At 43.8% G+C, this 23,550-nt stretch overlaps 1 protein-coding gene across 2 annotated transcripts in view; it reads left to right on the top strand.

Moving 5' to 3' along the window:
- The first annotated feature begins 16,798 nt into the window (after positions 1-16,798).
- Positions 16,799-23,550, top strand: part of HACE1 (HECT domain and ankyrin repeat containing E3 ubiquitin protein ligase 1) — a 44,461-nt gene continuing 37,709 nt past the window's right edge. For both annotated transcript variants that reach the window (XM_066610194.1, XM_066610186.1), the window contains exons 1-4: positions 16,799-17,011; positions 20,202-20,256; positions 21,445-21,534; positions 23,348-23,452. In XM_066610194.1, coding sequence (XP_066466291.1) covers positions 16,936-17,011; positions 20,202-20,256; positions 21,445-21,534; positions 23,348-23,452 — 326 coding nt within the window. In that variant the 5' untranslated portion in view covers positions 16,799-16,935. The remainder of the gene's footprint in view (positions 17,012-20,201; positions 20,257-21,444; positions 21,535-23,347; positions 23,453-23,550) is intronic.

The following is a 23,550-nucleotide window of genomic DNA, read 5'->3' as shown; positions in this document are numbered from 1 at the left end:
TAGTGCAGAATGTGGCGGCCCGTGTGGTTACTGGAGGTAGGCGGTTCGACTCCGTCAGTCCGCTTCTCCAGCGGCTGCATTGGCTGCCCATTCGTTTCCGGGCCCAATTCAAGGTGCTGGTATTGACCTTTAAAGCCCTATACTGCTCTGGACCAGGGTATCTTAGAGATCGCCTGCTCCCGTACAATCCGGCTCGTCCTCTTAGGTCATCAGAGAAGGCCTTTTTACAAGTGCCGCCGCTTAGGGAGGTATGTGGGGCGGCTGCAAGAAATAGGGCCTTCTCAGTAGTGGCACCAACGCTATGGAACTCCCTTCCCCCTGACTTAAGAATGGCTCCCTCTCTTGAGACCTTTCGGCGAGGCCTGAAGACCCTTCTGTTTAAACAGGCCTTCTGAGTTCTAGGCCTTTTAACATCTTTTTAACATCTTTTAATATTTTTACAGGCCTGATTCTTTTATGACTTGCTGCTGCTCTATGCTCTTTTTACCTATTTTTTTACTCTGACTGCTGTTTTTTATGATGTGTTAATATGTTTTTATTTGTTTTTAAATTATGTTTTTATATGTTGTAAGCCGCCTTGAGTCCCTTTGGGGAGAAAGGCGGGATAAAAATAAAGTTATTATTATTGTTATTATTATTATTATTATTCAGTCACAAAAGAAAGTCTTGCACCAGATTTTTCATGTGAACTGCTGTAGCATGCAAAGCATATACAGGTTAAACTTATTTATCATCTGATTTTCCATCTGCGGATCTGGCTCAACGAGGGTCCCCTGAACCCATGTTGAGCCAGACTTGTCCCAACCTGAACCCTTTGAAGGTGACCAGAGCTGTGCTCCAGTTGCTTCCAGAGGGTTTTCTGGATGTGTATGGCCGCAGAAGCCACACATGTCCACCCGAAGCCTCTGTGGGCTTCACAATGACCCCAGAGAACAAAAAAAGGCTTCCAGTTTCCCTTGCGAAACTTTGACTTTTTTGTACTTTTAAAGTATTCTGGGGCCTGGGTCTGTGCTTCAGGTCCATTCTGAAGCCTGCAGGTGGATGTGTGTGGCCTCTGTGGGCTTCAGGAAATCTTCTGGAGGCAACCAGAGAACAGCTCCGATCACCTTCGGAGGTTTTAAAGGTGCTGAAACAGCGGATTTCATTCTCCCCAGTTTTCAGAATCTGTGGGTGTTCGACAAATGATCCTTCACAGATACCAAGGCACCACCTGTACAGTCTTTCTAAGCTATATGTCCTCCCTGGTACCTATCACATTTAAGTTTACAGTCTTAAGGTTAGAAATATCTGAGAGTACATTTAGAGCCTAATCCTGGGCTTGGCTCACCAGTTCACCGCCGGTGTGTACTGTTGCAAACATGCTGTAAGGCACATTTTTGAGGTTTACTGTCAAGCGAGCACCGACCTTTTGGTTGGCAGTGAATGAAGTAGCCCCATTGCGGGGCTACTTCCCTTACCCAGGGGAAGGGGACAAAAGTCCCCTTCTCCCAAGGTGCTGCCCGTGGCTGCCTGAGGCGTGCAGGATGTGGCCGCAGCCGTTTTTGGTGCTGCAGCCACCGCCCTAGGAGCTCAGGATTGGGCTCTTAGGCTGCAACCCTGTACATGTTTTCCTGGAAGTAAACCCCATTGAACTCAGTAGGGCTTACTTCTGAATAGACATGCCTAGGACTGTACTGTAAGATGGGCACATATGCAGTTGAATCTAGTATAAACAAGAAGTATTAGGGCTCATCTATTATCTGTCTGACAGCATACCAAGCCAGTGCGCACATAACAATTAACAAGGAGCAATTAAATGGAAGGAGGGAAGCTATTTTAATATTTCAAAAACACTATTTCAAGAAATAGCATTCTTATTTTTTATTCTTACTCTGCATCACAATCCTTTCCTGTGCTTTAAATGGCACAGCATTTAGAAGTCCCATTATTAATCAGCAGTGAACTGGAACCATCAGGAGAGACCAGTTTCAAATAATGATAGACAGCCACCCTGCCCTTGTAATAAGCAAGACCTCAGAACATCCTAGTGACAGTTATAGGAACTCCACCACCAGTCTTTAGAAAAGAGGCCCCTCTTGTTTTCCCTTTGTGTGAGTCCTCATTAAGGCAGGAGGTAGGAAACAGCAAACATAAGTAGATAAAGTCTTCTCTATCACGTTAATCATCTGTGAAATCTAAAGGAGTTTCTTTTGAAGAGATGTGAATACTATCTGAGGTCTGAGATGAACATACTTTTTCTCCAGTTCTATTTTGCTTTGTGAGGTTTTATGGTAAAAGGCTGCAGTGATGCATCTATCAGTACTCACATGCTCATTGCCCAGTGCTGCCTATTTAGGATTATGTCAGTGGAAACTGCTATTTGAGCATCTTTCTCCCGAATTTCTTTACTAAGCTATTCTTTCTTTCTTGGTTGTATATGTGAACAGTACAAATACTGCTATATACATATATACACATTTGTTTATTTTTAAATAATGAAACATTCAAATGTGCAACTTGGTATGAAATAATAGAGTCCAGGAGAAATAATTACATGATTGTACTGACTGCTTGAACAGATTCTTAAGTGCATATAATGCTGCAGCCTTCGTAAACTTATAGCACAATACTATACAGCTCAACTCAGATGTAAATCTCCTTATGTTCCATGGGGCTTACTCCCAGGAAAGTGTGTATGTATAGGGGTTCAGCCCTAGTCATTTCACTGGTTTTTCAGAAATGTTTCTGGATGAAGGTGTGATAAATAAAGTAGCTTGAATGATTACTGCCACATATAAAATCACAACCACTTGGCTATTTAATTTTGGTTGTAACACTAATCCTGCTTCTTAAAGGCAAAACTCTCACCTTAAAGAGCCAAACAAGCTATTACTGGATATTCAGTGCTAATCCATCTCTGAGCTAGAGTAGTGATCTTTCCTTAGTAACTGAAGCTGTTTACAGATACTTCCCTAACACTAACCTTATTACTGGACCTACCTTGGAATATTGGTTTTCTAGTACTGGTTTTCTAGCATGATTTCTAGGTTTAATATGTGGATGAGGAAAAAATAAACCTGGTTAACTTGCTTGTATGTATAATCCTCTGATGAATACACACCATGGTCTATTTCTCATGGGGTGGTAATCACCTTTACCACCTTAGCGAGAACTACTCCTCTTTGTGACAGATAAAATGATTGCTTGAGGTGTTTATTTCCAGTTAATAAGATAGGTTTACATCTAAAGTTTTACTGAACACAGTAGGCTTACTTCTGAGTAAGGTAAAAACACTGTATTCAAATACCTCTAATGACTGCAGATAAAAAGGAGGACATTCAGGGAACTTACTTTGTGGGAGTTTCCTTTTGCAGATACAATTCCAAGGAAGATTTCATTGAAAATAGGCACAAAAAAGTCCAGGTCACCAACACCAAGTGAGAGAATTAACTTCAGGCAGCCTGTCTGCCCCCCCTCCAGTATCAGCAGAAAGACTTGTGTGTCTTGAGGAAGGAATAATTGAAGGAGGTCCTGACAAGAGACCATCAGGGTCTTGAGATAATTTTCTTTGGTGGTTGTGTCTTTTGTACCTTTTATTTTTAAGGTTAGCATTTAAAGATAGATGGTAGTTTTAGTGGGTACTATTATGCACTGCCTCCTTATGACGCAAATTCAAAAGACCTTAGGATAGGAAAGGCCATGGAAGAGAATTGGTGAAACAGTTTCAGTTTTACAATAGACACTTGTGTGTGAGTGGTTGGACCTATATTATCTCCTCAGAGACCTGAACAATCATAGGCCTGGCTGAATGAGAAACAAGAGATAGTTCTTAAGTAAGATGCATTTGCTTTTCCTCCACTGACATTTTTATGCACTTGAGTTTTCCGACAAGGTTTAGCAATAAATAGATGATCTATACGAAGAGGTCTCATATGTGCTGCTGTTCTTGCATATATACAATACATCCAGTATAGCACTTGAAGCTACAGCAGTAGCTTTGTCATTTCAACACAGCCATTATAAAGTCCATATTCATGTGAACTAAAACATTCCTTTGTACAGGTTAGAACTGATGATCTCAGTAGAGACTTCAGAGGAACAATAGCCAACATAGACAAAGTTCTGAGTCACAAGAAATTCCACTGAATGTGAGAAGCAGAATTGTCATCAACAGACAGCCTCCTGTGTGTGGTAGAAATGGATCTATAGACGAAATTGCATAAATGGATAATTCAAAGAACTATGGAAAAATGTCAGGGTCGGGGCACACAATGTCTTTGGAACTGATTACTGGGTTGCTTTGTCTCCTTTCTTTATTGATATACAAAGGAGAAACTCTTTTGTGCATTCTCACTGCATACCTCTGGAATATAATATCCACTGTAGCAAGTTATATTTCTATAGCTCTTCCAGCCTGAGTGTGTTTTTGAATCAAACAGCTGATTTGCTGTACTTCATTAATGCTGACATCTTGTGGCCACTTTCTGAATAAGGCTTCCAAAATTATTCACCCCTTCCTTTAAATAAAAAAAGAAAAATATAATAATAATATAATAATATACAGTATTTATATACCGCCTTTCTTGGTCTTTATTCAAGACTTTATTCAAGGCGGTTTACATAGGCAGGCTTATTAAATCCACGCAGGGATTTTTACAAATTGAAAGAAGGTTCTTTCTTTCAAGAACCACTACATTCAAGGTGTTACACTCCGATCTGGTTTAACATTCTGGCCTCCATCCTCCCACGCTCCGAGCAGATGGAACAGCTCAGCTGCAGCTTGCCAGCTGCTTCAAGGTCGCACGGTGCCGGTGGCCTCGAACTGGCGACCTTGTGGATGTTACTCTTCAGGCAAATGGAGGCTCTACCCTCTAGACCAGACCTCCTGCCCTAAAAAATGAAATTAATTTCTGGAATAAGTAGCCAACAATGGTTAGTTCAATAGTTCATTTATTTGTACTAGAAGAAAAAGTAGAGGTTGCACACATATATAGAGTAAGCACGTTTTAACTCAGCACAATGTTTCTGAGTAAATATACATAGGACTGAACTGTCAACTGAATCCCAAGTGAAAATAAACCAGTCTCCTATATTCAAGATTCCAAGGAATCTTACAATTGGAACAAAAAATAGTTTTCAACTAATAGCTCGTCTTTAATATGCATCTTTTTTCTTTTATTTTAACATGCACATTTTTTTAGAATTACAGTATCAGTTAAAGAGTAGTACTACAGTCCTAATATTTCAAACATTCCTAACATTCCAAATTAGCAAATGCCAGGTTTCAAAAAAAAGCACATCTCTGACACATTTTGTGTCAGAGAATTGCACTGCCAACTAACTTTCTATTTTCATTACAGTAGTCCCCACTGCCGAATAGATGAGCCACTATTGAATTTATAGCTATTCATCAGTTAGAGTTATTATGAAGGGTGGGAAAAAAGTGAGAAATCTAGTTAGAGTTGTCCTCTACTTGAAGCTGTGCCCATTTTGCATATTCAAGATCTCCTCATCAAAGGTATTTATTTAGATTTATAGAGCCCAATCCTATGCATGTCTACTCAGAAGTAAGTTCCATTATAGTCCATGTGGCTTATTTACAGGAAAGTATGGATAGGATTGTAGTCATAGCCTGCCCCGCCTTGAAGACTCTGGTGGGAAACAAATACAAAAATCTGCATAATAGAGAAGATTTTGCCCAGTTCTATGCCATTTGCAGCTCAATTCCCTACTACAACTACCAGTGCTGATGTACATGTGCCAAAAAGGCCCATACTGCATCCTATGGTGGGAGAGGCACTTGGACACCTTGCAGAAGGTAAGTAAAAATATTTTCTACTTATCTCTTGGTAGGTTGCCCAAGGGACATTGAGACTCCTCTGACATATGCCGCCTATTTTGGTGGCATATATCCAAGAAGAGGAAAGAGGCAAGGTGGTTTGAAATGGAGGGATTAAGATCCAGAGTGCACCATTGCCACCCAATCCATCCCCCTGCCTTCTCCCTGCACCCATTCCCCTTTCCCACCCAGAAACTCCCAATCGTCCCTTCTGCATTTCTCCCATCATTTGACTCCTCCCACTTCTGAGTCACTTTGTGCTGGCAGATGGAGGCGTTGGGCTTGCCAATGGTGTCTGAGCACACAACACTATCACACAACTCCCAACAGGATCCAGGCACTTCCACCTGGATCCTGCTGGCTCTCTTGGCAGAATGCATATTCCTGGCAGAGCCCAGAGGATAGAATTGGGCAAGAAAGAATCATTCTTTCTTGATTTACCCCCAAATCCCAAATACTAGCCCAAATGGGTAAATCTAACAATGCTTAAAGATGCTCAGGTATCTGAACTTTGTAGTCTTCAGTTGGAAAGACTTCCATAACTTGAGAGAAGGTGTGGCAGCCAGTAATAATGCCTCTCTTTAGGCCTTTGCTGACTGAACTTGGTTGAGTATGCATTCTACAAATAAAACAAAATTATCACTCATGGGCAGTAGTTTTAAATTGTAAACTGACAACAATGTAAGTTCAAGTAGTAAGAAGAACTTAGCAATTCTACATGCTTGAAGGGCATGTAGAATCCACTGATTTTCATTCCAATCCCTCTGACTTTCTTGCAGCATCTCTTAAATTCAAGTTTCAGTGACTGAAGTCTAGCAATATACCAGATCAAACTTCAATTAGCTGCATCCATTGACATGCACATAGTCCATATGAATAGTTAATTGTGCAGAAAGGTCAGAGTGAGATGACATTGATTGGGCTTCAGGTTGATTGATTTCTAGCAAGACTAAACAAAAGAAAAAGAGCTAAACTTGCATTTTTCTGATTGTCAATATTATTGATGGTGAGATTAAAGGCAGGTTTGGAGAGGAAGGAAACCTATCTGGAAGAACAGAGAATTTCGAACTGTTGAGTTTATCAAGTTTGTGTAATTGAGAATGTTCACTTGTATCTTTGTAGAACCTTCAAAGCACAGGGCACCTTGGCAAATGCACAGAGGCATTGCAGGACACCCAGCAGCCACCAGCAAGTCCACAATTTGTCACTACGAACAGTGGTAGGTTTGCAGGATTCCACAGGTGGAATCTCCTCCTCACCCTACAGGCTGGAGGCCTGTTTTTTGTTCAGTTTTTTTTCATCTTGATTTCTTGTTGCGCTGTACTTTTTGATACTCCTGTTAGTCATTTCCCATATAAAAACTGGCTTACACCATATATGTGTCTCCTTTATACTATTTTATGTGTCAAAGGCAAAATGCATGTTTCATGCCAAGAGAGCGAGAACTTGCTGATTCAGACTTTCCTGATGACGAGTGGATGCCTATATCCCACAAGCCCAAGTTCTACAAGTGATATGAAGTGGAAAGAATTTATTTAAGATATGAGTAACTGCTAGTTGAACCTGTGAAGCTGCATTAGTGGGGAAATCTTCACTGAAGAACCAGGAGCGGAAACCAGCGAGTCATACTGAATGAGTGAATGGGTGGAAAATAATGTCAGGAACTCACACGGGCTGTTGAAAGAAGGAAAGGAATTCCCTTGCACACAATATTTTCAGTGAAAACATAGTGATCAGCCTGCAAAAACAAATGTGGGACATCCAACTTTGGATGACATGGTGAAGGTGTCCACGTGATGTAATCTTCAGTCATCATTTTTGAAAGAGGGAGAGGTCCAACATGCAAACCTGTCGCTGAAATATGCAAGAGGCACCTTTTCTGATAGCTTTTTCTTGGTTAAAAACAAGCAGCTGTGCAAAACATGACCTTGCTTTTAAGCCACTCTTTACAGCCTTCATAGCTCTCATGAAGGCTTTTGTCCTTTTGCAGGGACGGCCTCTTCAAGATTCTCCCCAAGATCAGATGTCCACCCAGGCTCCTCAGCATCTTTCTACAAGGACATGAAGGGCACTGTAGTCTTTGATGGCTCCACATCAGACCCCTTTGACATCCGAAGCAGAGTGAAGCAGGGCTGTGTTCTTGCACCAACCTTGTTTGGGATTTTCTTCGCTGTCCTGCTGAAGCATGCCTTTGGAACTGCAACAGAAGGCATTTATCTTCGGACCAGATCAGAGGGAAAGCTCTTCAACCTCTCCAGACTGAGAGCAAGTCCAAAGTCCATCTGAAATGTCTGCAGTGACTTCCTCTTTGCCAAGGATACAGCTGCCACTGCCCACTCCTTCAAAGATCTCCAGCAGCTCATGAATTGTTTTAGCAAGGCCTGCCAAGACTTTGGACTGACAATCAGCCTGAAGAAAACACAGGTCATGGTTCAGGATGTGGACTCACCTGTCTGCATTGCAATCTCTGCGCATGAACTGGAGGTTGTCCATGACTTTGTGTACCTTGGCTCAACAATCTCTGACACTCTTTCTCTGGATGCCAAGCTAAACAAACGCATCGGTAAAGCAGCTACCACATTTTCCAGACTCATAAAGAGAGTGGTGATGCATTGCCCTGACCCTGCTGGCTTTTTTTGGCTATAACTTTTGATAGGATAGAGCAGCCATTTTCAACCAATGTGCTGTGGCACACTGATGTGCCACGAATGGTTCCCAGGTGTGCCACAGGAATTTGGGAGAGGGTCATTTATTACTAGGGCTATTGGGGGATATGAGTCGTGCCTTGCCAATTGTCCAAAAACTGGTGATGTGCCTTGACCACTTTAGTGCCTTGTCAGTGTGCCCTGAGATGAAAAAGGTTGAAAATCACTAATCTAGACTGTAAGCTCCTCAGGGCAGGGGATCTGTTCTTTGCAGTTAATGGTGTTGTATATGTATTAATGATGTACATAGTTTATTATCCATGGAAGTGTATACTTTGGTAACTATAAAGAGAAGAGTTTTGGAAAATTATATTTTGTATGCAACTGTAAAAAAAACACCCTGAGGACATTTGCAATAGGAGAAAAATATATTTGCAAGCTCTTTGCAGGCTATGGGTCTCTACTGAGCTGCCTTTACAGCACAAAGAGATTGGCAAAGCTAGTGCACCATGCACGACCTAAACTTCCAGTGCACATTCAAAAGCCACTATGGTTTTCTATTGAGCTGCATGGAGTGCCTTTTAAATGCTCGATTTTTATTTTTCTAATTTTTATATTAATTAAATTAAAATCATTTTAACAATAAAAATTACTTTAAAATCATTTTAAATTTTAATGGTTTTAAAATTTAATAATTTAAAAAATTAATTTTAATAATTTAAAAATCATTCTCTAGCACCAACGACATGCAGGTGCTTTCAAGCAGAAGATACACACACATACACACAGATGTTTGTGCATTTATGTGTGTGTGTATATAAATATATATACATACGTAGATATACTCACATATTATACAAACATATATACACACGTGTGTGTATGTGTGTGCAGAACATCAAAGTGGAACGAAGCTTCAACAGGTCTCCAGATGTTGGATAAACAGTGGAAACTCAGACCCTTTTCTTCACGTTGCCCTCTTTGTGCAACACTCCCCATTGTCCCTTCCACCACATCTACCTAACCCGTTTCTTGACATGTGCAGTGAGTCCACAAGCTACAACTGAGCCTCACAGGGCCTCCAGAACACGATCAGAAGCCACTTCTAGTTCACACCCACTAATTCCTGTTGCATCTGAGGTGTCGGGGAGGCCCATGGAATGGGCTGCAGCAGGCCTGGTGTGGTCCTGACACGAATAGCAGTGCCACAACCCTGCCCCTTGCAGACTCCAGCACCTACGGATTTGAACTGGGCTGAGAATGTTCCTTTTTAATAAATGATGTTCATTTTTGAAAATTCACTGACTTGTTCCATCCCAGCCAGAGCAGAGAGCTGGTGGTCCTTGGCTTAGAGCAGGGGGTCTCTAAACTTTTCGGTGGAGGGGCCACATCAAATATCTGGCACAGTGTCGAGGACCAGAAAAAAAATTAAATATAAAATTTAAATAGATACATTAGAGATGGAACTTAGATGAAGGAATAAGTGGGCTCAAATGTTTTCCCCAAGCACCAACACAGCCCAAGCAATAAAGCACACACCTAAATGGACCCCCATTCCCCCACCCCACAAGCACGATTCTGGTTGTGTTTGGTCAACTGGCCCAGAGGCTCTTAGGGGATCAGAGGTGGGCCAGATAGAGGCTCACCTTGGGCTGCATCTGGCCCCCGGGGCCAAGATCTGAAGACCCCTGGTGTAGAGTTGAGGACTCCAGGCTAACATTCCCCCCCCCTTTGGAGCCAGTTCGAGCACTTTAGGCAGGATCGAGCCCTTGGGAGCAGGGACATGGGGTGGGTGGGGAGGCAGGTGAGGCACAGCCTCCCTGTGCTGTAAATGGGGAAGCACAACCTCCCCAGTTCTCACTGGGTGATTTTCAACGGACTCTGGTGGGCAGGCTCTGCTTCATCTGTCTCCCTACCCACGCACGTCCCCACTGCTCTAGGACCTCATGGTCCTTGAAGTGCTCACAGTGGAAGGGAGTATTTAATCCTTAGGCTGAAAAAGCCCAGCACTGAGCTTCTCCAAAAATAGCCAGCACAGACTCGACTATATGTGTGTGTGCATATGTGTGCGTGTCAGGACGCGGCGCTGCCTCTCCCTCCCGCGCCGCTGGCCCTCACGGCCCTGCTCCTGCCCCTGTGGGCGGGCAAGGGTCAGGACCGGGCTGCGGGCCTCCGGGGTGCCGCTTTTCCGCCTGCCTGGAGCCCCCAGGGGCGGGCGCAGCACAGGGCAGCGGGGAGGCTCTGCCTCACCTGCCCCGCCCAGGGTGGTAGACTGCGCCCGCCCCTGGAGGCTCCACGCAGGCCCCAAAAGCCGGAGGCCCGCGGCCCGGTCCTGAGCCTTCCCCGCCCCCAGGAGAAGGAGCAGGGCCGCTGCGGCCTGTACAAGGCCTCCGGGTCCTGGTCGCTCCACAGCCCGCCCTTTTGCTCCGACCTCGCCCTCAAGGCCGTCGTTTGGGGACGATTGGCCATGCGGTGCCGCTAGGGCCCCGCCCCCACACGCCAAGGGGCGGGGCTACTGGGCGGGCTCGAGCGCGCGCCTCTCCAGCGACGTCTCTCCCCCGGGGATTCGCTCTCCGGAGGCACTTCGACAGCTGAGCCGCCACGCGCCGTATCTCCCTGAGCAGAGGCGCAGCACTGGCCGAGCGGGGCGACCGTAAAGCCCCGAATCGGCGCCCGCGCACGCTTTCCCGCCGGCCACAGGTATGGAGCTGAGTCCCTGCGCGGCCGCCTGGGGGCGCTTCAAAGGGGATGGGTGGACGGGCGTGGCTCCTGCTGCGGGGAACTGCATGGTCCGTGGCCGGAGAGGAATCAAAGGCGTAGGGGGGGGGGGGCGGAACACGCAGGCTTGCAGGGAGGCTCAACAAGGCGGGCAAGCGGCCCCTCCCTTCGGAGCCATTCCCGGCCATACGGCTCCGTTTTGCTCCCCCGGCCGCGAATGGCTCCGAAGGGAGGGGCCGCTTGCCCGCCTTGCTGAGCCTCCCTGCCAGCCTGAGTGCTTCGGCCCCCTTCCAGCTACGCCACCGCCTTTGAGCCACGTTGCTGGGCAGTGTGGATGCCCAGCTGGCCCTCTTGGGTGCAGAGCAAGTGGCCCTGCAGTGTCCTCTCCAGTGGCAGCTGCCAGGGTCCCCTCGTGTCTCTTCAGAGTGCGAGCCCTTTGGGGATGGAGCCCCCATCAGAACCGCAGAGTGGAAGGGAGCTGGAGGGCGCCCAGCCCACCCCTGCCCACAGCAGGAAATCCTCCTGGAGCATCTCCAGCAGGCGCTTGTCCAGCTTCTGCTTGAAGGTCCCCAGAGACGGAGAGTCCCCCACCCCGTCGCAGGCTGTTCCACTGCCGAACCGCCACCCTCAGGAACTTTTTCCTGATGTCCAAGAGGAATCTTTCCTCTTGCGGCAGTATGAGCACATGCACTCCACGTACCCAAATTGATGGTGTAAGCCTATGTTTGTCTCCTTAGAAGTAAATCCCATTGTGTTTAATGGGGTCTAGACCCAGGAAGGTTTTATAGAATTGCATTCTGAGGCCCAAATCCTAACCAACTTTTCAACACTAGCATAGCGGTGTCAATGGGACATGTGCTGCATCCTACAGTTGGGTGTCACTCAAAGGCCTCCTCAAAGTAAGGGAATGTTTGTTCCCTTACCTTGGAACTGCATTGCCCTTTTGTCGGTGCTGGAAAGTAGGTTGGGATTGCGCCCTTAGTGTATTTATAAAATTCATGTTAATCATTCACTATTTTTTTCTGCAATGCATTTTGTAAAATATGCTGACCGTGTTCAGCATATTTTACTGAATATTTACTGCCCTGAATCACACCTGACTCAGCCCAACCTCTGTCTTGAACTACTTTTGAACTGGCCCACTACCACCTTACCTGCTCCAGCAGGCAATCTGCAATCTGGTGCTGGTGGTGTTAGGTTCAAGGTGCTATGCCATTGCTAGTGGGTTGCAAAATGGTGTTGAGGTTCAGAAAATGGCTTATCATGTGATGCACTGATGGATCACAAGATCTGTCAGCATATCATGCCCATAGGATTGAGTTGTAGGCTATCCATTGAAATCACTTGGAAAACATTGATTTAAGAGAGCTTGTAGATTCCTGATGTGCATTGTTCTTTTCTACCAACATGGCTTTAAAAAGTTTTTATTTGTTTAATATACACATTTTTTAAATGTTACCAATGATTTTGGATACACCATTTGATGTGATGTCAACATGGGGTAATTTATGTGTGTTTCTGCATTGCTCCTCATCTGAAAGCTTTAATGCACATATGGCAAATCAAGATTCATTAAATCTTACCTCAACCCACCAAATCAGTTTTCCAGTTTTGGTGACTCCTCCTGGTCTCAATATACATGATGCATTCAAATTGTCAGTCCACTTGCAAATATCCAAATTTCCTAATGGCGACACCATACAGTTTCATCTTTCATATTATTCTTAACTGTAACAATAATCTTCTGTCTTAAACTAGTCATCTAAATTCCCCCTAGATGGCTTTTCACAAGCAGGAAAAATGCAATTTCAAATGCAGTTTCTTTGAGTTTTCAGATTACTTTTGACGGGTGGAAATTTAAAAACTAAAGAAAGAATGGCTTATGGTGTATTTTTAATACAGGATGGTATACCCAAGGTATTGTAGAACACGGGGTGTCCATTATATTTTGGTTCTTGTCAGGCCAGAATATGATATACAACCCATGAACAAATTGCAGATGGGTAACCATCTTATGGCTCAATCCTGGGGTAGGGGATAGGATTGGGCTGCCTGTCTTTTGCAGCTAGAACACAAGGACCTGGCTCCACAAAATCACAAATAAAAGGAAACAGTGTATTAGTGTCATTCTGTGAACTCTTGCACAACCACTAATAGAAAACTTGCAGAAACATGGTGATTAAGGGAGACATAAGTTGAGGCAATGGGTCATAAAAAGAAAAAGAATTTGCCTAAACAGAAGAATTTACCTGGATTTGAGGGTCACTTTTCTCATGCACTGCTCTTCTATTCAGTCAGAAACAAATAGAAAGGGCTATCCACTTGCTACACTTTCACTTGAAGTGGGTTTTAGTCCATGAAAGTTTATGCTTAGGAAATCTGTTCATTTTTAAGATGGCACAGGAACCTTTGTACTCTTAAAACATGTACAAATTCTGTCACCCTCCTTCAGAATGGTAAAATATGGACATCAGATCAGGATGAGAGTAGGAAGTGAAATTGCAAATAGATTGTCTCCTTTGCTATGCAAACAGCATTAGCTCCATTAGTAAAGCAGCATATGAAATACGGCTGGTTCATCTGCAAGAGAATTGTCTATTGATGTTATTTTGCGTGTTCATTTTGAACAGAAATTGGGACTGGCAGTCTAATTTTAACAGCACTGGGCATTTTATTGAAAGTACTTGCACACACAAGCAGACACACATTTCATTTCTTGTATGGCTTGATGCAAGATCTTCATGGATTTTCTATTGCTGTGACTGTTCCGCAGTTCTGTTCTTTCAACTGAACTGCTGTTCTGTCGATTTGTCTGTTTTGATTATTTTGCTTTTGTTGATTGCTTTTAAAGCTTGATTTTGGATTATTGATTTATTTTATATTGTATACAAACTTGTTTCCTTTTTTGTTTTGGCAGAAAGGAAGACTAAAAATAGGACAAATAAATTATTTGAAGAACTCAAAATGTTGCGCAAAAAACAACAACCAGCCAACTTGTTAAATGTCATAGTATCTGATTCTTGTGGATGGGGTTGGTTCCAGTGTAAGATTGCTCAGAGTTTTGCATTTTGGGGACCAACATGATATTATGTGACCCAACACCACCAAATGTGGGGACAGTGAGGGCAGCTGTACTCCGGCAGCAAGGTGAGGCTGTGTAACAGCCCAGCCCTTCAAGAGACATGAATTAGGGCCCAATCCTATCCAACTTTCCAGCACTGCGTGCAACTGCAATGCAGGCCCGAGGTAAGGGGATGAATGTTCCCATGCCTTGAGGAGGCCTCTGTGACTGCCTCCCCACCACAGGGTGCAGTCACATCCCATTTGCATGGCTGCACTGGCACTGGAAATTTGGATGGATTGGGTTCTAAAGCAAGAAGGGAAAGCGCCAAGGGGAGAAGAGATCAGAAGGCAGCAGCAAACAGAGAAGCTTATTCTGACTGCAGAGACTCCTGGGACAAGCAGCTCACTTCTACACACAGCAACTGATTCTACTGACAGTGGTGTGACAAAAAAAAAGGGAAATCAAGGACCAGGTAACATCTGAATAAGGAAAGATCTGCATGTAGCCATGCTGGTAGGCCCCAGTGTCAGACCCCAGCTATATCCAACCTTAATTAGTGCATACCAAGCCTGGGAGAACTGTGGAAGAGGTTGCTTCACAGGGCCCTCTGATATCATACCAAGCTAGCTGCCCTGGGTCCCTTTTTGGGAGAAGGGCGGGATAAAAATAAAGTTTATTATTACCAAGTGGGCTCCAAGGCCAGCTTGATTTACAACAGGGTTCAGCTGTGAGTGTCTTGGGATGGTAGGGGGAGATTCCACCATGAGTAAGGAGGCTTGTGGCACGTTCACCCCTAGCATGTTCGGCTGGCACCGAGTTCTGATTGGTGGATGGGTCAGGAGACCTATAAAGGTGAGGGAGGGATGCTTATGCTGGGCTGACTTTGTCTCTGGCTGAGGGGGCCTGAGATTCTTGACCACCTTGGCAGGAGTGAACCCAACTTGACTGCAGCAAGATGGGCTAGATTGGATTTTGGAATGCTAAGACTTTGGTGAGTGATAGTTAGAGTTAGGAGGTAGTTGTTATTGTTTTATTAGACTGAGTGTTATATTGTATTTCTGTACTCTTTGCCTAAATTTCTAAATTTTAGACGTATGCAGTGCTGTCTATAATCCTGCTTAAAACATTTATTCAATAAATCCTACTTATTACAACTGACTGGATTATTGGGATTGGAAGAGAGCACAGGGACTGGTTGTGGGAGGCAATCCAGTGTGACCGGGATAGACCCTGGAGACCCTGTATGGGAGCCTGCTCCTTTTGTTAAGCTGAGTCCAAGGGGGTGTAAGCTGGAGTAGACTCAAGGGGAGGGTTCTCCAAATTTATCCTGGCTATCAGGAGTGGAAGCTCTGCGGTTAGGAGCTATTTGGCAATCGGTCTTGGAGAGATCTGCGGGTGCTCAGTGACCATAAGGGTTTATGGCCACTTGATCACCCTGAGGGTAATAAAAAGATTACCCAGCCATAAAGGAGTGTGGTCTGATTTCTTTCACAAGTGGTACTGGCAAAAGTGCTACCTGTGAAGGTGGTACTTTGAAAATTGGAACATACATGTATACAGACATAAAACGCCACTACACTAGTACACCTACAACAGTGATTCCCAAACTCTTTACCACCAGGACCTAATTTTTAAAATGACACTTTCTTAGGATCCACCTAGTTTTGTGAGAATTGAAAAAAGTTTCACTTTACCAATCACACAAGCCTCTGTTTTTATCCTTTTACTATGGTGGTGGTGGGGTCTGCCTTCTGGAGCATTTGTTGAACTCCACATTCATTGCATTGGGACCATTCCAGTGGCCTTGTGTTATCCTTCACTTGGCCTTTGGTAAGAGCCAAGCCACAGTCACCTACTCATGAGTCAACATGCACTTGCTGCTGCATTTCAGTTTTCATAGGGCTCAGCACATTTTCCTTGTCAGTGATCAGCTTGTATGTTTTGCAACCCACCCAGAATCACACTGCAACCCAAAAACTGCATTGTCCCGATCCACAGTTTGAGAACCACTTACAACAAAGGTTGCACAATACCCATCATTCATCAAACACCATAGGTCCCATGGTGGGCATGTTGCAACCTTGTAGATCCTATGCAAGAGTAAAGATTACATATTCTTTCCAGAAAAAAACGTTATGGCAAGCTCATTTACAACCCAAACCTATGCATGTCTACTCAGAAGTAAGTTCCATTACAATCAATGGGGCTTACTCCCAGGAAGGTGTGGATAGGGTTGCAGCCTCCAATCCTATGCGTGTCTACTCAGAAGTAAGTCCCATTACAGTCAGTGGGGCTTACTCCCAGGAAAGTGGATAGGGTTGCAGCCTAACACCCCCTGCCTCAGAATGGCACTGCACACATGGCGCCCGCAGACAGCACGTGGAGATGATCTATCAGCACAGCCTATGAAACCTCAGAGCGGGCAAGGAAAATAAGGGCGGAAGCTTCTTTTCGGCGTCTTTCTCAGTCTGCGCATGCGCCCGTCTCTTTTTCCTCGACTCTATGTCCCCGTCGGGAGGCTAGCGCATGCGCAGTGTTCTTCCCATCGCTGGAGCCGATGAGTAGGTTCGGCTTGTCTCCCTGACTGCGGTGGTCGCTGTTGTGCCCTGTGGGCGATGGGCTGAGCGAGGAGGAGGAGAAGGTCCGCCGCGCTCGCGGGCTGGGGAATTGCTGGGGGCTTCTGCCGGAGGATGGAGAGAGCCATGGAGCAACTCAACCGGCTCACCAGGTCCCTGCGCCGCGCCCGCACCGTGGAGCTGCCTGAGGGTAAAAGGGGGACGGGGCTGGGGGGGGAGCTCCCCCTTGCATTGGAGGTGCAGGTGTGTCAGTGAGTGGGGAAGAGCAGGGCAGGAGAAGGGGGACTAAGTCTGGCTGGTTGTAGGGATGATGGTTACCACCTACTAACTGTGTACCTACAAACCATTTACTACAAGGTAGTAGAGACTGCGCAAGATTCGTGGAGAGGGATGAGGTAGGAGAGTGGGAGCAGTTGTGCTTCCCAAGGTAAGCAACGTTTCCTCTGGCTGTGTGCAAGTTTGTGTGTGATGTTTTTGCTCTGGGTTGTGTTCTCTGGTGTGGGACCCTTCTTCTCTAACTCCAGATGTGCAGGGGTTAATTGTAAGGGAAGTGCACTCTGCATGTGGTCAGAGGTACTCTTGGAATGGTCTTGAAATGTTTCTGGAATTAGTTTTTGTGTTTAATATGGAGTTCTTGATCTGTGGCAGAGGGTAACCCCTGAGTAGGGTTAAAGTGTGCTTGTGTTGAGTAAGGGGAGGCTGACTGGCTGAGAATGAGAAAAAGGCTGTATTTTCCCCCCCCCCCTCAGTTGTCTCTTTTGCATGTTAGGGGCAGAATAACTTATAATATAAGGTAGTGATTTTCAACCACTGTGCCCTGTCACATTGGTGTGTCATGAATGGGCTGCAGGTGTGCCACAAAAATTTGAAGGAGGTTCATGTATTAGTAGGGGTAGTGCGGTGATGGTGGTGCCTTTACAATTTTAGTGCCTTGTCAGTATGCCATGTTATGAAAAAGGTTGAAAATAGCTGATATACAGATTTACCAGGATTTAGATTTGGAGGAACTTTCTTCTCAGTGTCAACGCTCAGCCCTGGGTGTGAGAAGTAGGACCCATAATTTAGTGGTAGAGCACATATTCTGGCAGGTATAAAGTCTCCTGATCAGTTCCTGCTATGCTTTATAACCTGGAGAGCAGCTGCCTTATAACCTCTGAGACCATGTTGGGCTATGTGTGTCAGTAGTCTGGGTCGGTGTAATGCAGATGCATATGAAGGAATGAAAACAAGTGCAGTACAGTGTTACTTAGAGAAAGGACCCTTCTCAGTGTTGTCATGGTCAGGAAGGCTTGACTTCTAGCATTTTTCACCTTGGGAATTAAAAGTAGTGTCATCTTTGTTGTGGGTATGCGGGGAGCTGGCGAGGAGGTACTGTCTTCTAGCAAACTGTCTACTGTATATTTGGTAGTGCTACTGTCGGCTAGTAGAACTGTATGTAAAGCCTTATTCCCTTGCAGAGATCTTGAGTGAGGTGCAGGAGGCTTGTGGAAAGTAGTTGAAGGGTGAAGGAAGTGTGTAGTTCTGTGTAAGAAAGCTGTCATACTCAATAATGTTTGCCAAGTTTTATGACCTGTGGAGGGTGTGTGTATAATATGACTCTAAAAATAAAATGACACATCTTGAGAAAGGAAATTCTGTTTCTGAATCACCAGGAATAGCTCTCATTGTGTTTCGTTGCAGTGCAAGTATGTGTATACATAATAGATATACTGTATATCTGAACCACAGAATATGAATATGGCACAGTATCGAGAGATTTAAATGGAAAAAAAAGTTTGCTGTCTCCTGTGTATATATCAGATTGACTTTGAATAAGGAAATGAGTGTGCTGGGTGTCTGACTTCTTCAGCAAAGTTTGTTTAAAACATTGTAAGCTGTCTTTCAGTGTAACTAATTCCCTGTGTGGCTCATGATGCTAGATGCAAAAATATAACTCAATCAGTGGCTTTGCTAAGGGGGGGCTGGGGGCAATTGATCTGGGCTCCATGCTTGGGAGCATCAGGGGGTGTCTTTGTGAGGCCCAGGGAGGCTGTGCGTGGCCTCCCCAACTCTCAGAAGGTCTTCCAAGGCCTGCCAGAGGTCTTACAAATGCATTTCTGGGTTTTGTGAAAATAAGAAGTGCACTTGTATGGCCTTCCCAGACGCTGCCTCTCCGAGCCATGGACAGCCTGTCTAAGGGTTGGGGTTCCAAAAAAATTTTCTGCCTGTTTGCCATATGACAAAGCTATGTCACCAAATTCAATAACAAAAATATAAACTATTATAGCAGAAGTGTTAAAACAATAGTGATAAACCCAGCAGAATCTATGCAAACTCACCAGATTAAAGATCTGGACAAATTTAAACAGTATTTGATGCAAAAAGATACCAGGTTTGGTGCCAGGTGAGCCTCTCTTGTGAAGGTTTTCCACGTGTGCAGTGCCACAACTGAAGTACTGTTCCTTGTGACTGCAGCTTACCTAACCTTCAGAAGGTAGAAGGCCTTCTTGGTGGACAGGCTTATGTGGGAGAAGAGTTCTATATAGTTTTATGATCTTCATTCTCTATTAAATGTCCCTTCACATTTCCAGTTTTAATTTAAATTAAAGTCGGCATCTGAAAATAAAAGTAAATCTTTCCCCAGGAAAAATTTCACAGCTCAGATTATTTTCAAGATACTACATGATGAATGGCTGTGCCACTTTCAGCGTCATTTTTACTGAGCTCTGAATAGCAGAGATAAAAATTAATCTTCTCATTGCTGCCGTCTTAATCTTCTCATTTTGTAGCCGCTGCAGAAAGCTCTACTTTTCAAGTTGCTCTTCAAAATTGAGAAGTCAGCAGTGAATCCATGCAGTTGAAGAATTTGCCATAACCGTAGTGCATGCAAGTTCCGTAAATTTAAAAGAAAAGTGTGGGGTCCTTCACAAAAATAACCAATAGTGTAGCAGAACGTTCAAATTCATTTTGTTGGTGGTAGTTGTTTGAGAATTTCAATTTCTGGCCACAGACAGACAATATTTGTTATGTTATTTGAACCCCTGCTAATTGGGTGAACCCCTGCTAATTGGGTAAGAGGCACTTTTTCAAGTGGGTGCTCCTTTTTTTAGCAGGGGGAGAGTAACTGGCCCACCTCACCCCAGCAGTGTCTGTTCTAGTGGCTGTCTGCTGGTATTCATTTGCATCTTTTTAGATTGTGAGCCCTTTTGGGACAGGGAGCCATTTAGTTATTTGATTTTTCTCTGTAAACCGCTTTGTGAACTTTTAGTTGAAAAGCGGTATATAAATACTGTTATTATTATTATTATTATTATGTGTGTGAAAGACCTTTGCGTGTGCCTTTTACAGTGGTGCTGTAAGTTAAGGTAAAGTTTATGCCTTTATCTTTAATTCCCACACAGACAATGAAACTGCTGTCTACACTTTAATGCCTATGGTAATGGCTGACCAACACAGGTGAGTTTTCATAGTCAGAACTGCAAGAAAAATTAGTTTAGTATATCTAGATATTTACTCTGAAATACATTTTCATGTAGTACTGTATAGAGATGTGCAACATCTGTTTTGTAATGTCCTTTTGGATGGCCCTCAGGCTCTTATTGATCTACGAAAAACAGATTTCATTTTTTTAACTAGATAATTTCTTAGTCTTTATAGTTGCGGAAAGCAGTTAAAATACACACATATATTTTTAATATGTATATGATCACTACTTAATGTGTCTTGTTCAAGGACCAAAAGGCCATTTGAAAGGGTCTTTTGGCCAGACATGTCTGTTTTCAAAGATTTCTAATCTGCTAATTATAATGAGTTTTTTTAGTGATTTTTATATGCTGTTCCCCCTAATGGAGATAAATTGTTGTTTGAAACTACTTATATGAGGTCCATGTTCTTGTATAGTTGTTTACCCAGCAAGTAAGATACAGCTATATATACAGTTCTTTCCCATTTGCCCAGAATAGGATACAACTTCAAACTGGGGCAGGGTAGAATTCTTCTCACAGTAATGAACCATTAACTTCGATGAGGAAAACAAAACCCCAAACAAATTGATAACAAGATAGAAAACTTAATTCTCTAGTGGATCCAAATTTTTGTACTTGGTTGATGAAGTTGATATTCCTTTAGGACCGAATCTTGTAGGATATAATTTTTAAATTTTAGTTAGGGCCCAATCGTATTCAACTTTCCAGTTTTCTTATCTTGAAGAGGCCTGTGACTGCCCGCCCCATTGGTTTGGCATGGATTAGCACTGGAAATTTGGATGAAACTGGGCCCTTAAAAATGTATATAAAACAGGGAGGTGGAAATATTTTTTTTTTTGTAGAGTTAATTTACTTTATTCATAGTAGCAGATGAATGTTTAAACTATCATGCATGCCCATATCAGAAATGCATTGTGTGAACAGAAATTCCACTGAGATCAATGGAGCTTAAAAAGCCCTAGTGTTAAGCTTGTTACTTGCAAGTAATCTCAGTGAAGAGGTTAGGATACAGCTGGGTGTTCTAGGTTTAAATGGGTGGAAGGTTGACTTCCTGTTTTCTTCTTTCTGGATAATATTGCAAACAGAGCAGGTATGTGCTCAATTTAAAAAGTAGTTGGGAGCATACATTTTTATTTCTAATGTTTACTTTTTATTTTAGGTCTGTTTCAGAGTTGCTGTCAAACTCAAAGTTTGATGTCAATTATGCATTTGGGCGTGTGAAGAGGAGCTTGCTTCATATTGCAGCCAAGTAAGATAACTCTTGAAATAACAGAAAAAGCTAACAGTAATAAAGACATTTTTGTATGCTTTGCCTTGATATTTGTTAGAAAAGCTTGCATTCAGTTTATTATGTTTTGCCTTGTTGCTTTTGCAGGTGCATAGAATATTTTGTCCATCATGGCAATCCCTATGTTTCTTTTGTTTTCACAAAGTATCTTGATTCAACAGATGCTGATTTTCTTGAAATTTTCAGCTTTGCTTTTCACTGAATGCCAATGCGAAGTTTGGGGGGGGGGAGGTTCAAAGTACCTTAAAAAGATATATCTTGATGTAAACTACTGCAAGGTCAACAGGCATGTGGATGCGGGAGAACCCGTGGACATTATATATCTGGACTTTCAGAAGGCGTTTGACACGGTCCCTCACCAAAGGCTACTGAAAAAACTCCACAGTCAAGGAATTAGAGGACAGGTCCTCTCGTGGATTGAGAACTGGTTGGAGGCCAGGAAGCAGAGAGTGGGTGTCAATGGGCAATTTTCACAATGGAGAGAGGTGAAAAGCGGTGTGCCCCAAGGATCTGTCCTGGGACCGGTGCTTTTCAACCTCTTCATAAATGACCTGGAGACAGGGTTGAGCAGTGAAGTGGCTAAGTTTGCAGACGACACCAAACTTTTCCGAGTGGTAAAGACCAGAAGTGATTGTGAGGAGCTCCAGAAGGATCTCTCCAGACTGGCAGAATGGGCAGCAAAATGGCAGATGCGCTTCAATGTCAGTAAGTGTAAAGTCATGCACATTGGGGCAAAAAATCAAAACTTTAGATATAGGCTGATGGGTTCTGAGCTGTCTGTGACAGATCAGGAGAGAGATCTTGGGGTGGTGGTGGACAGGTCGATGAAAGTGTCGACCCAATGTGCGGTGGCAATGAAGAAGGCCAATTCTATGCTTGGGATCATTAGGAAGGGTATTGAGAACAAAACGGTTAGTATTATAATGCCGTTGAACAAATCTATGGTAAGGCCACACCTGGAGTATTGTGTCCAGTTCTGGTCGCCGCATCTCAAAAAAGACATAGTGGAAATGGAAAAGGTGCAAAAGAGAGCGACTAAGATGATTACGGGGCTGGGGCACCTTCCTTATGAGGAAAGGCTACGGCGTTTGGGCCTCTTCAGCCTAGAAAAGAGACGCTTGAGGGGGGACATGATTGAGACATACAAAATTATGCAGGGGATGGACAGAGTGGATAGGGAGATGCTCTTTACACTCTCACATAATACCAGAACCAGGGGACATCCACTAAAATTGAGTGTTGGGCGGGTTAGGACAGACAAAAGAAAATATTTCTTTACTCAGCGCGTGGTCGGTCTGTGGAACTCCTTGCCACAGGATGTGGTGCTGGCGTCTAGCCTAGACGCCTTTAAAAGGGGATTGGACGAGTTTCTGGAGGAAAAATCCATTATGGGGTACAAGCCATGATGTGTATGCGCAACCTCCTGATTTTAGGAATGGGTTAAGTCAGAATGCCAGATGTAGGGGAGAGCACCAGGATGAGGTCTCTTGTTATCTGGTGTGCTCCCTGGGGCATTTGGTGGGCCGCTGTGAGATACAGGAAGCTGGACTAGATGGGCCTATGGCCTGATCCAGTGGGGCTGTTCTTATGTTCTTATGTTCTTAAGCTCATAAAAGACCATAATAACTGACAATTTTTAGACAAAAGTCAATTCTTGAGAATTCTGGCCATAGATTTAGAATTTGATCAAGCATCATTATGTTGCTGGCTTTTATGAGTTATTTTCAAGTTTCTTTGACTTTTTCTTAAGAACTTTTCAACTTTTTTTCCTCAGCTGTGGATCTGTTGAATGTCTAGTTTTGCTATTGAAGAAAGGTGCCAATCCCAACTATCAAGACATTTCAGGGTGCACTCCACTTCATTTGGCTGCTAGAAATGGGTAAGAGATGTGGTTATTGCTTTCAACTTCTCGCTTCTTTATAGGTTAAACAAATTGAAGTTAGAAGCTTGTTTTTGCTTTGCTTTAGAAAGAAACTT

Source organism: Tiliqua scincoides, chromosome 1, assembly GCF_035046505.1.
Source record: "Tiliqua scincoides isolate rTilSci1 chromosome 1, rTilSci1.hap2, whole genome shotgun sequence".
NCBI classification, from domain to species: domain Eukaryota; kingdom Metazoa; phylum Chordata; class Lepidosauria; order Squamata; family Scincidae; genus Tiliqua; species Tiliqua scincoides.
The sequence above is the reverse complement of the archived record's forward strand: the minus strand, read 5'-3'. Positions and strand labels throughout refer to the sequence as shown.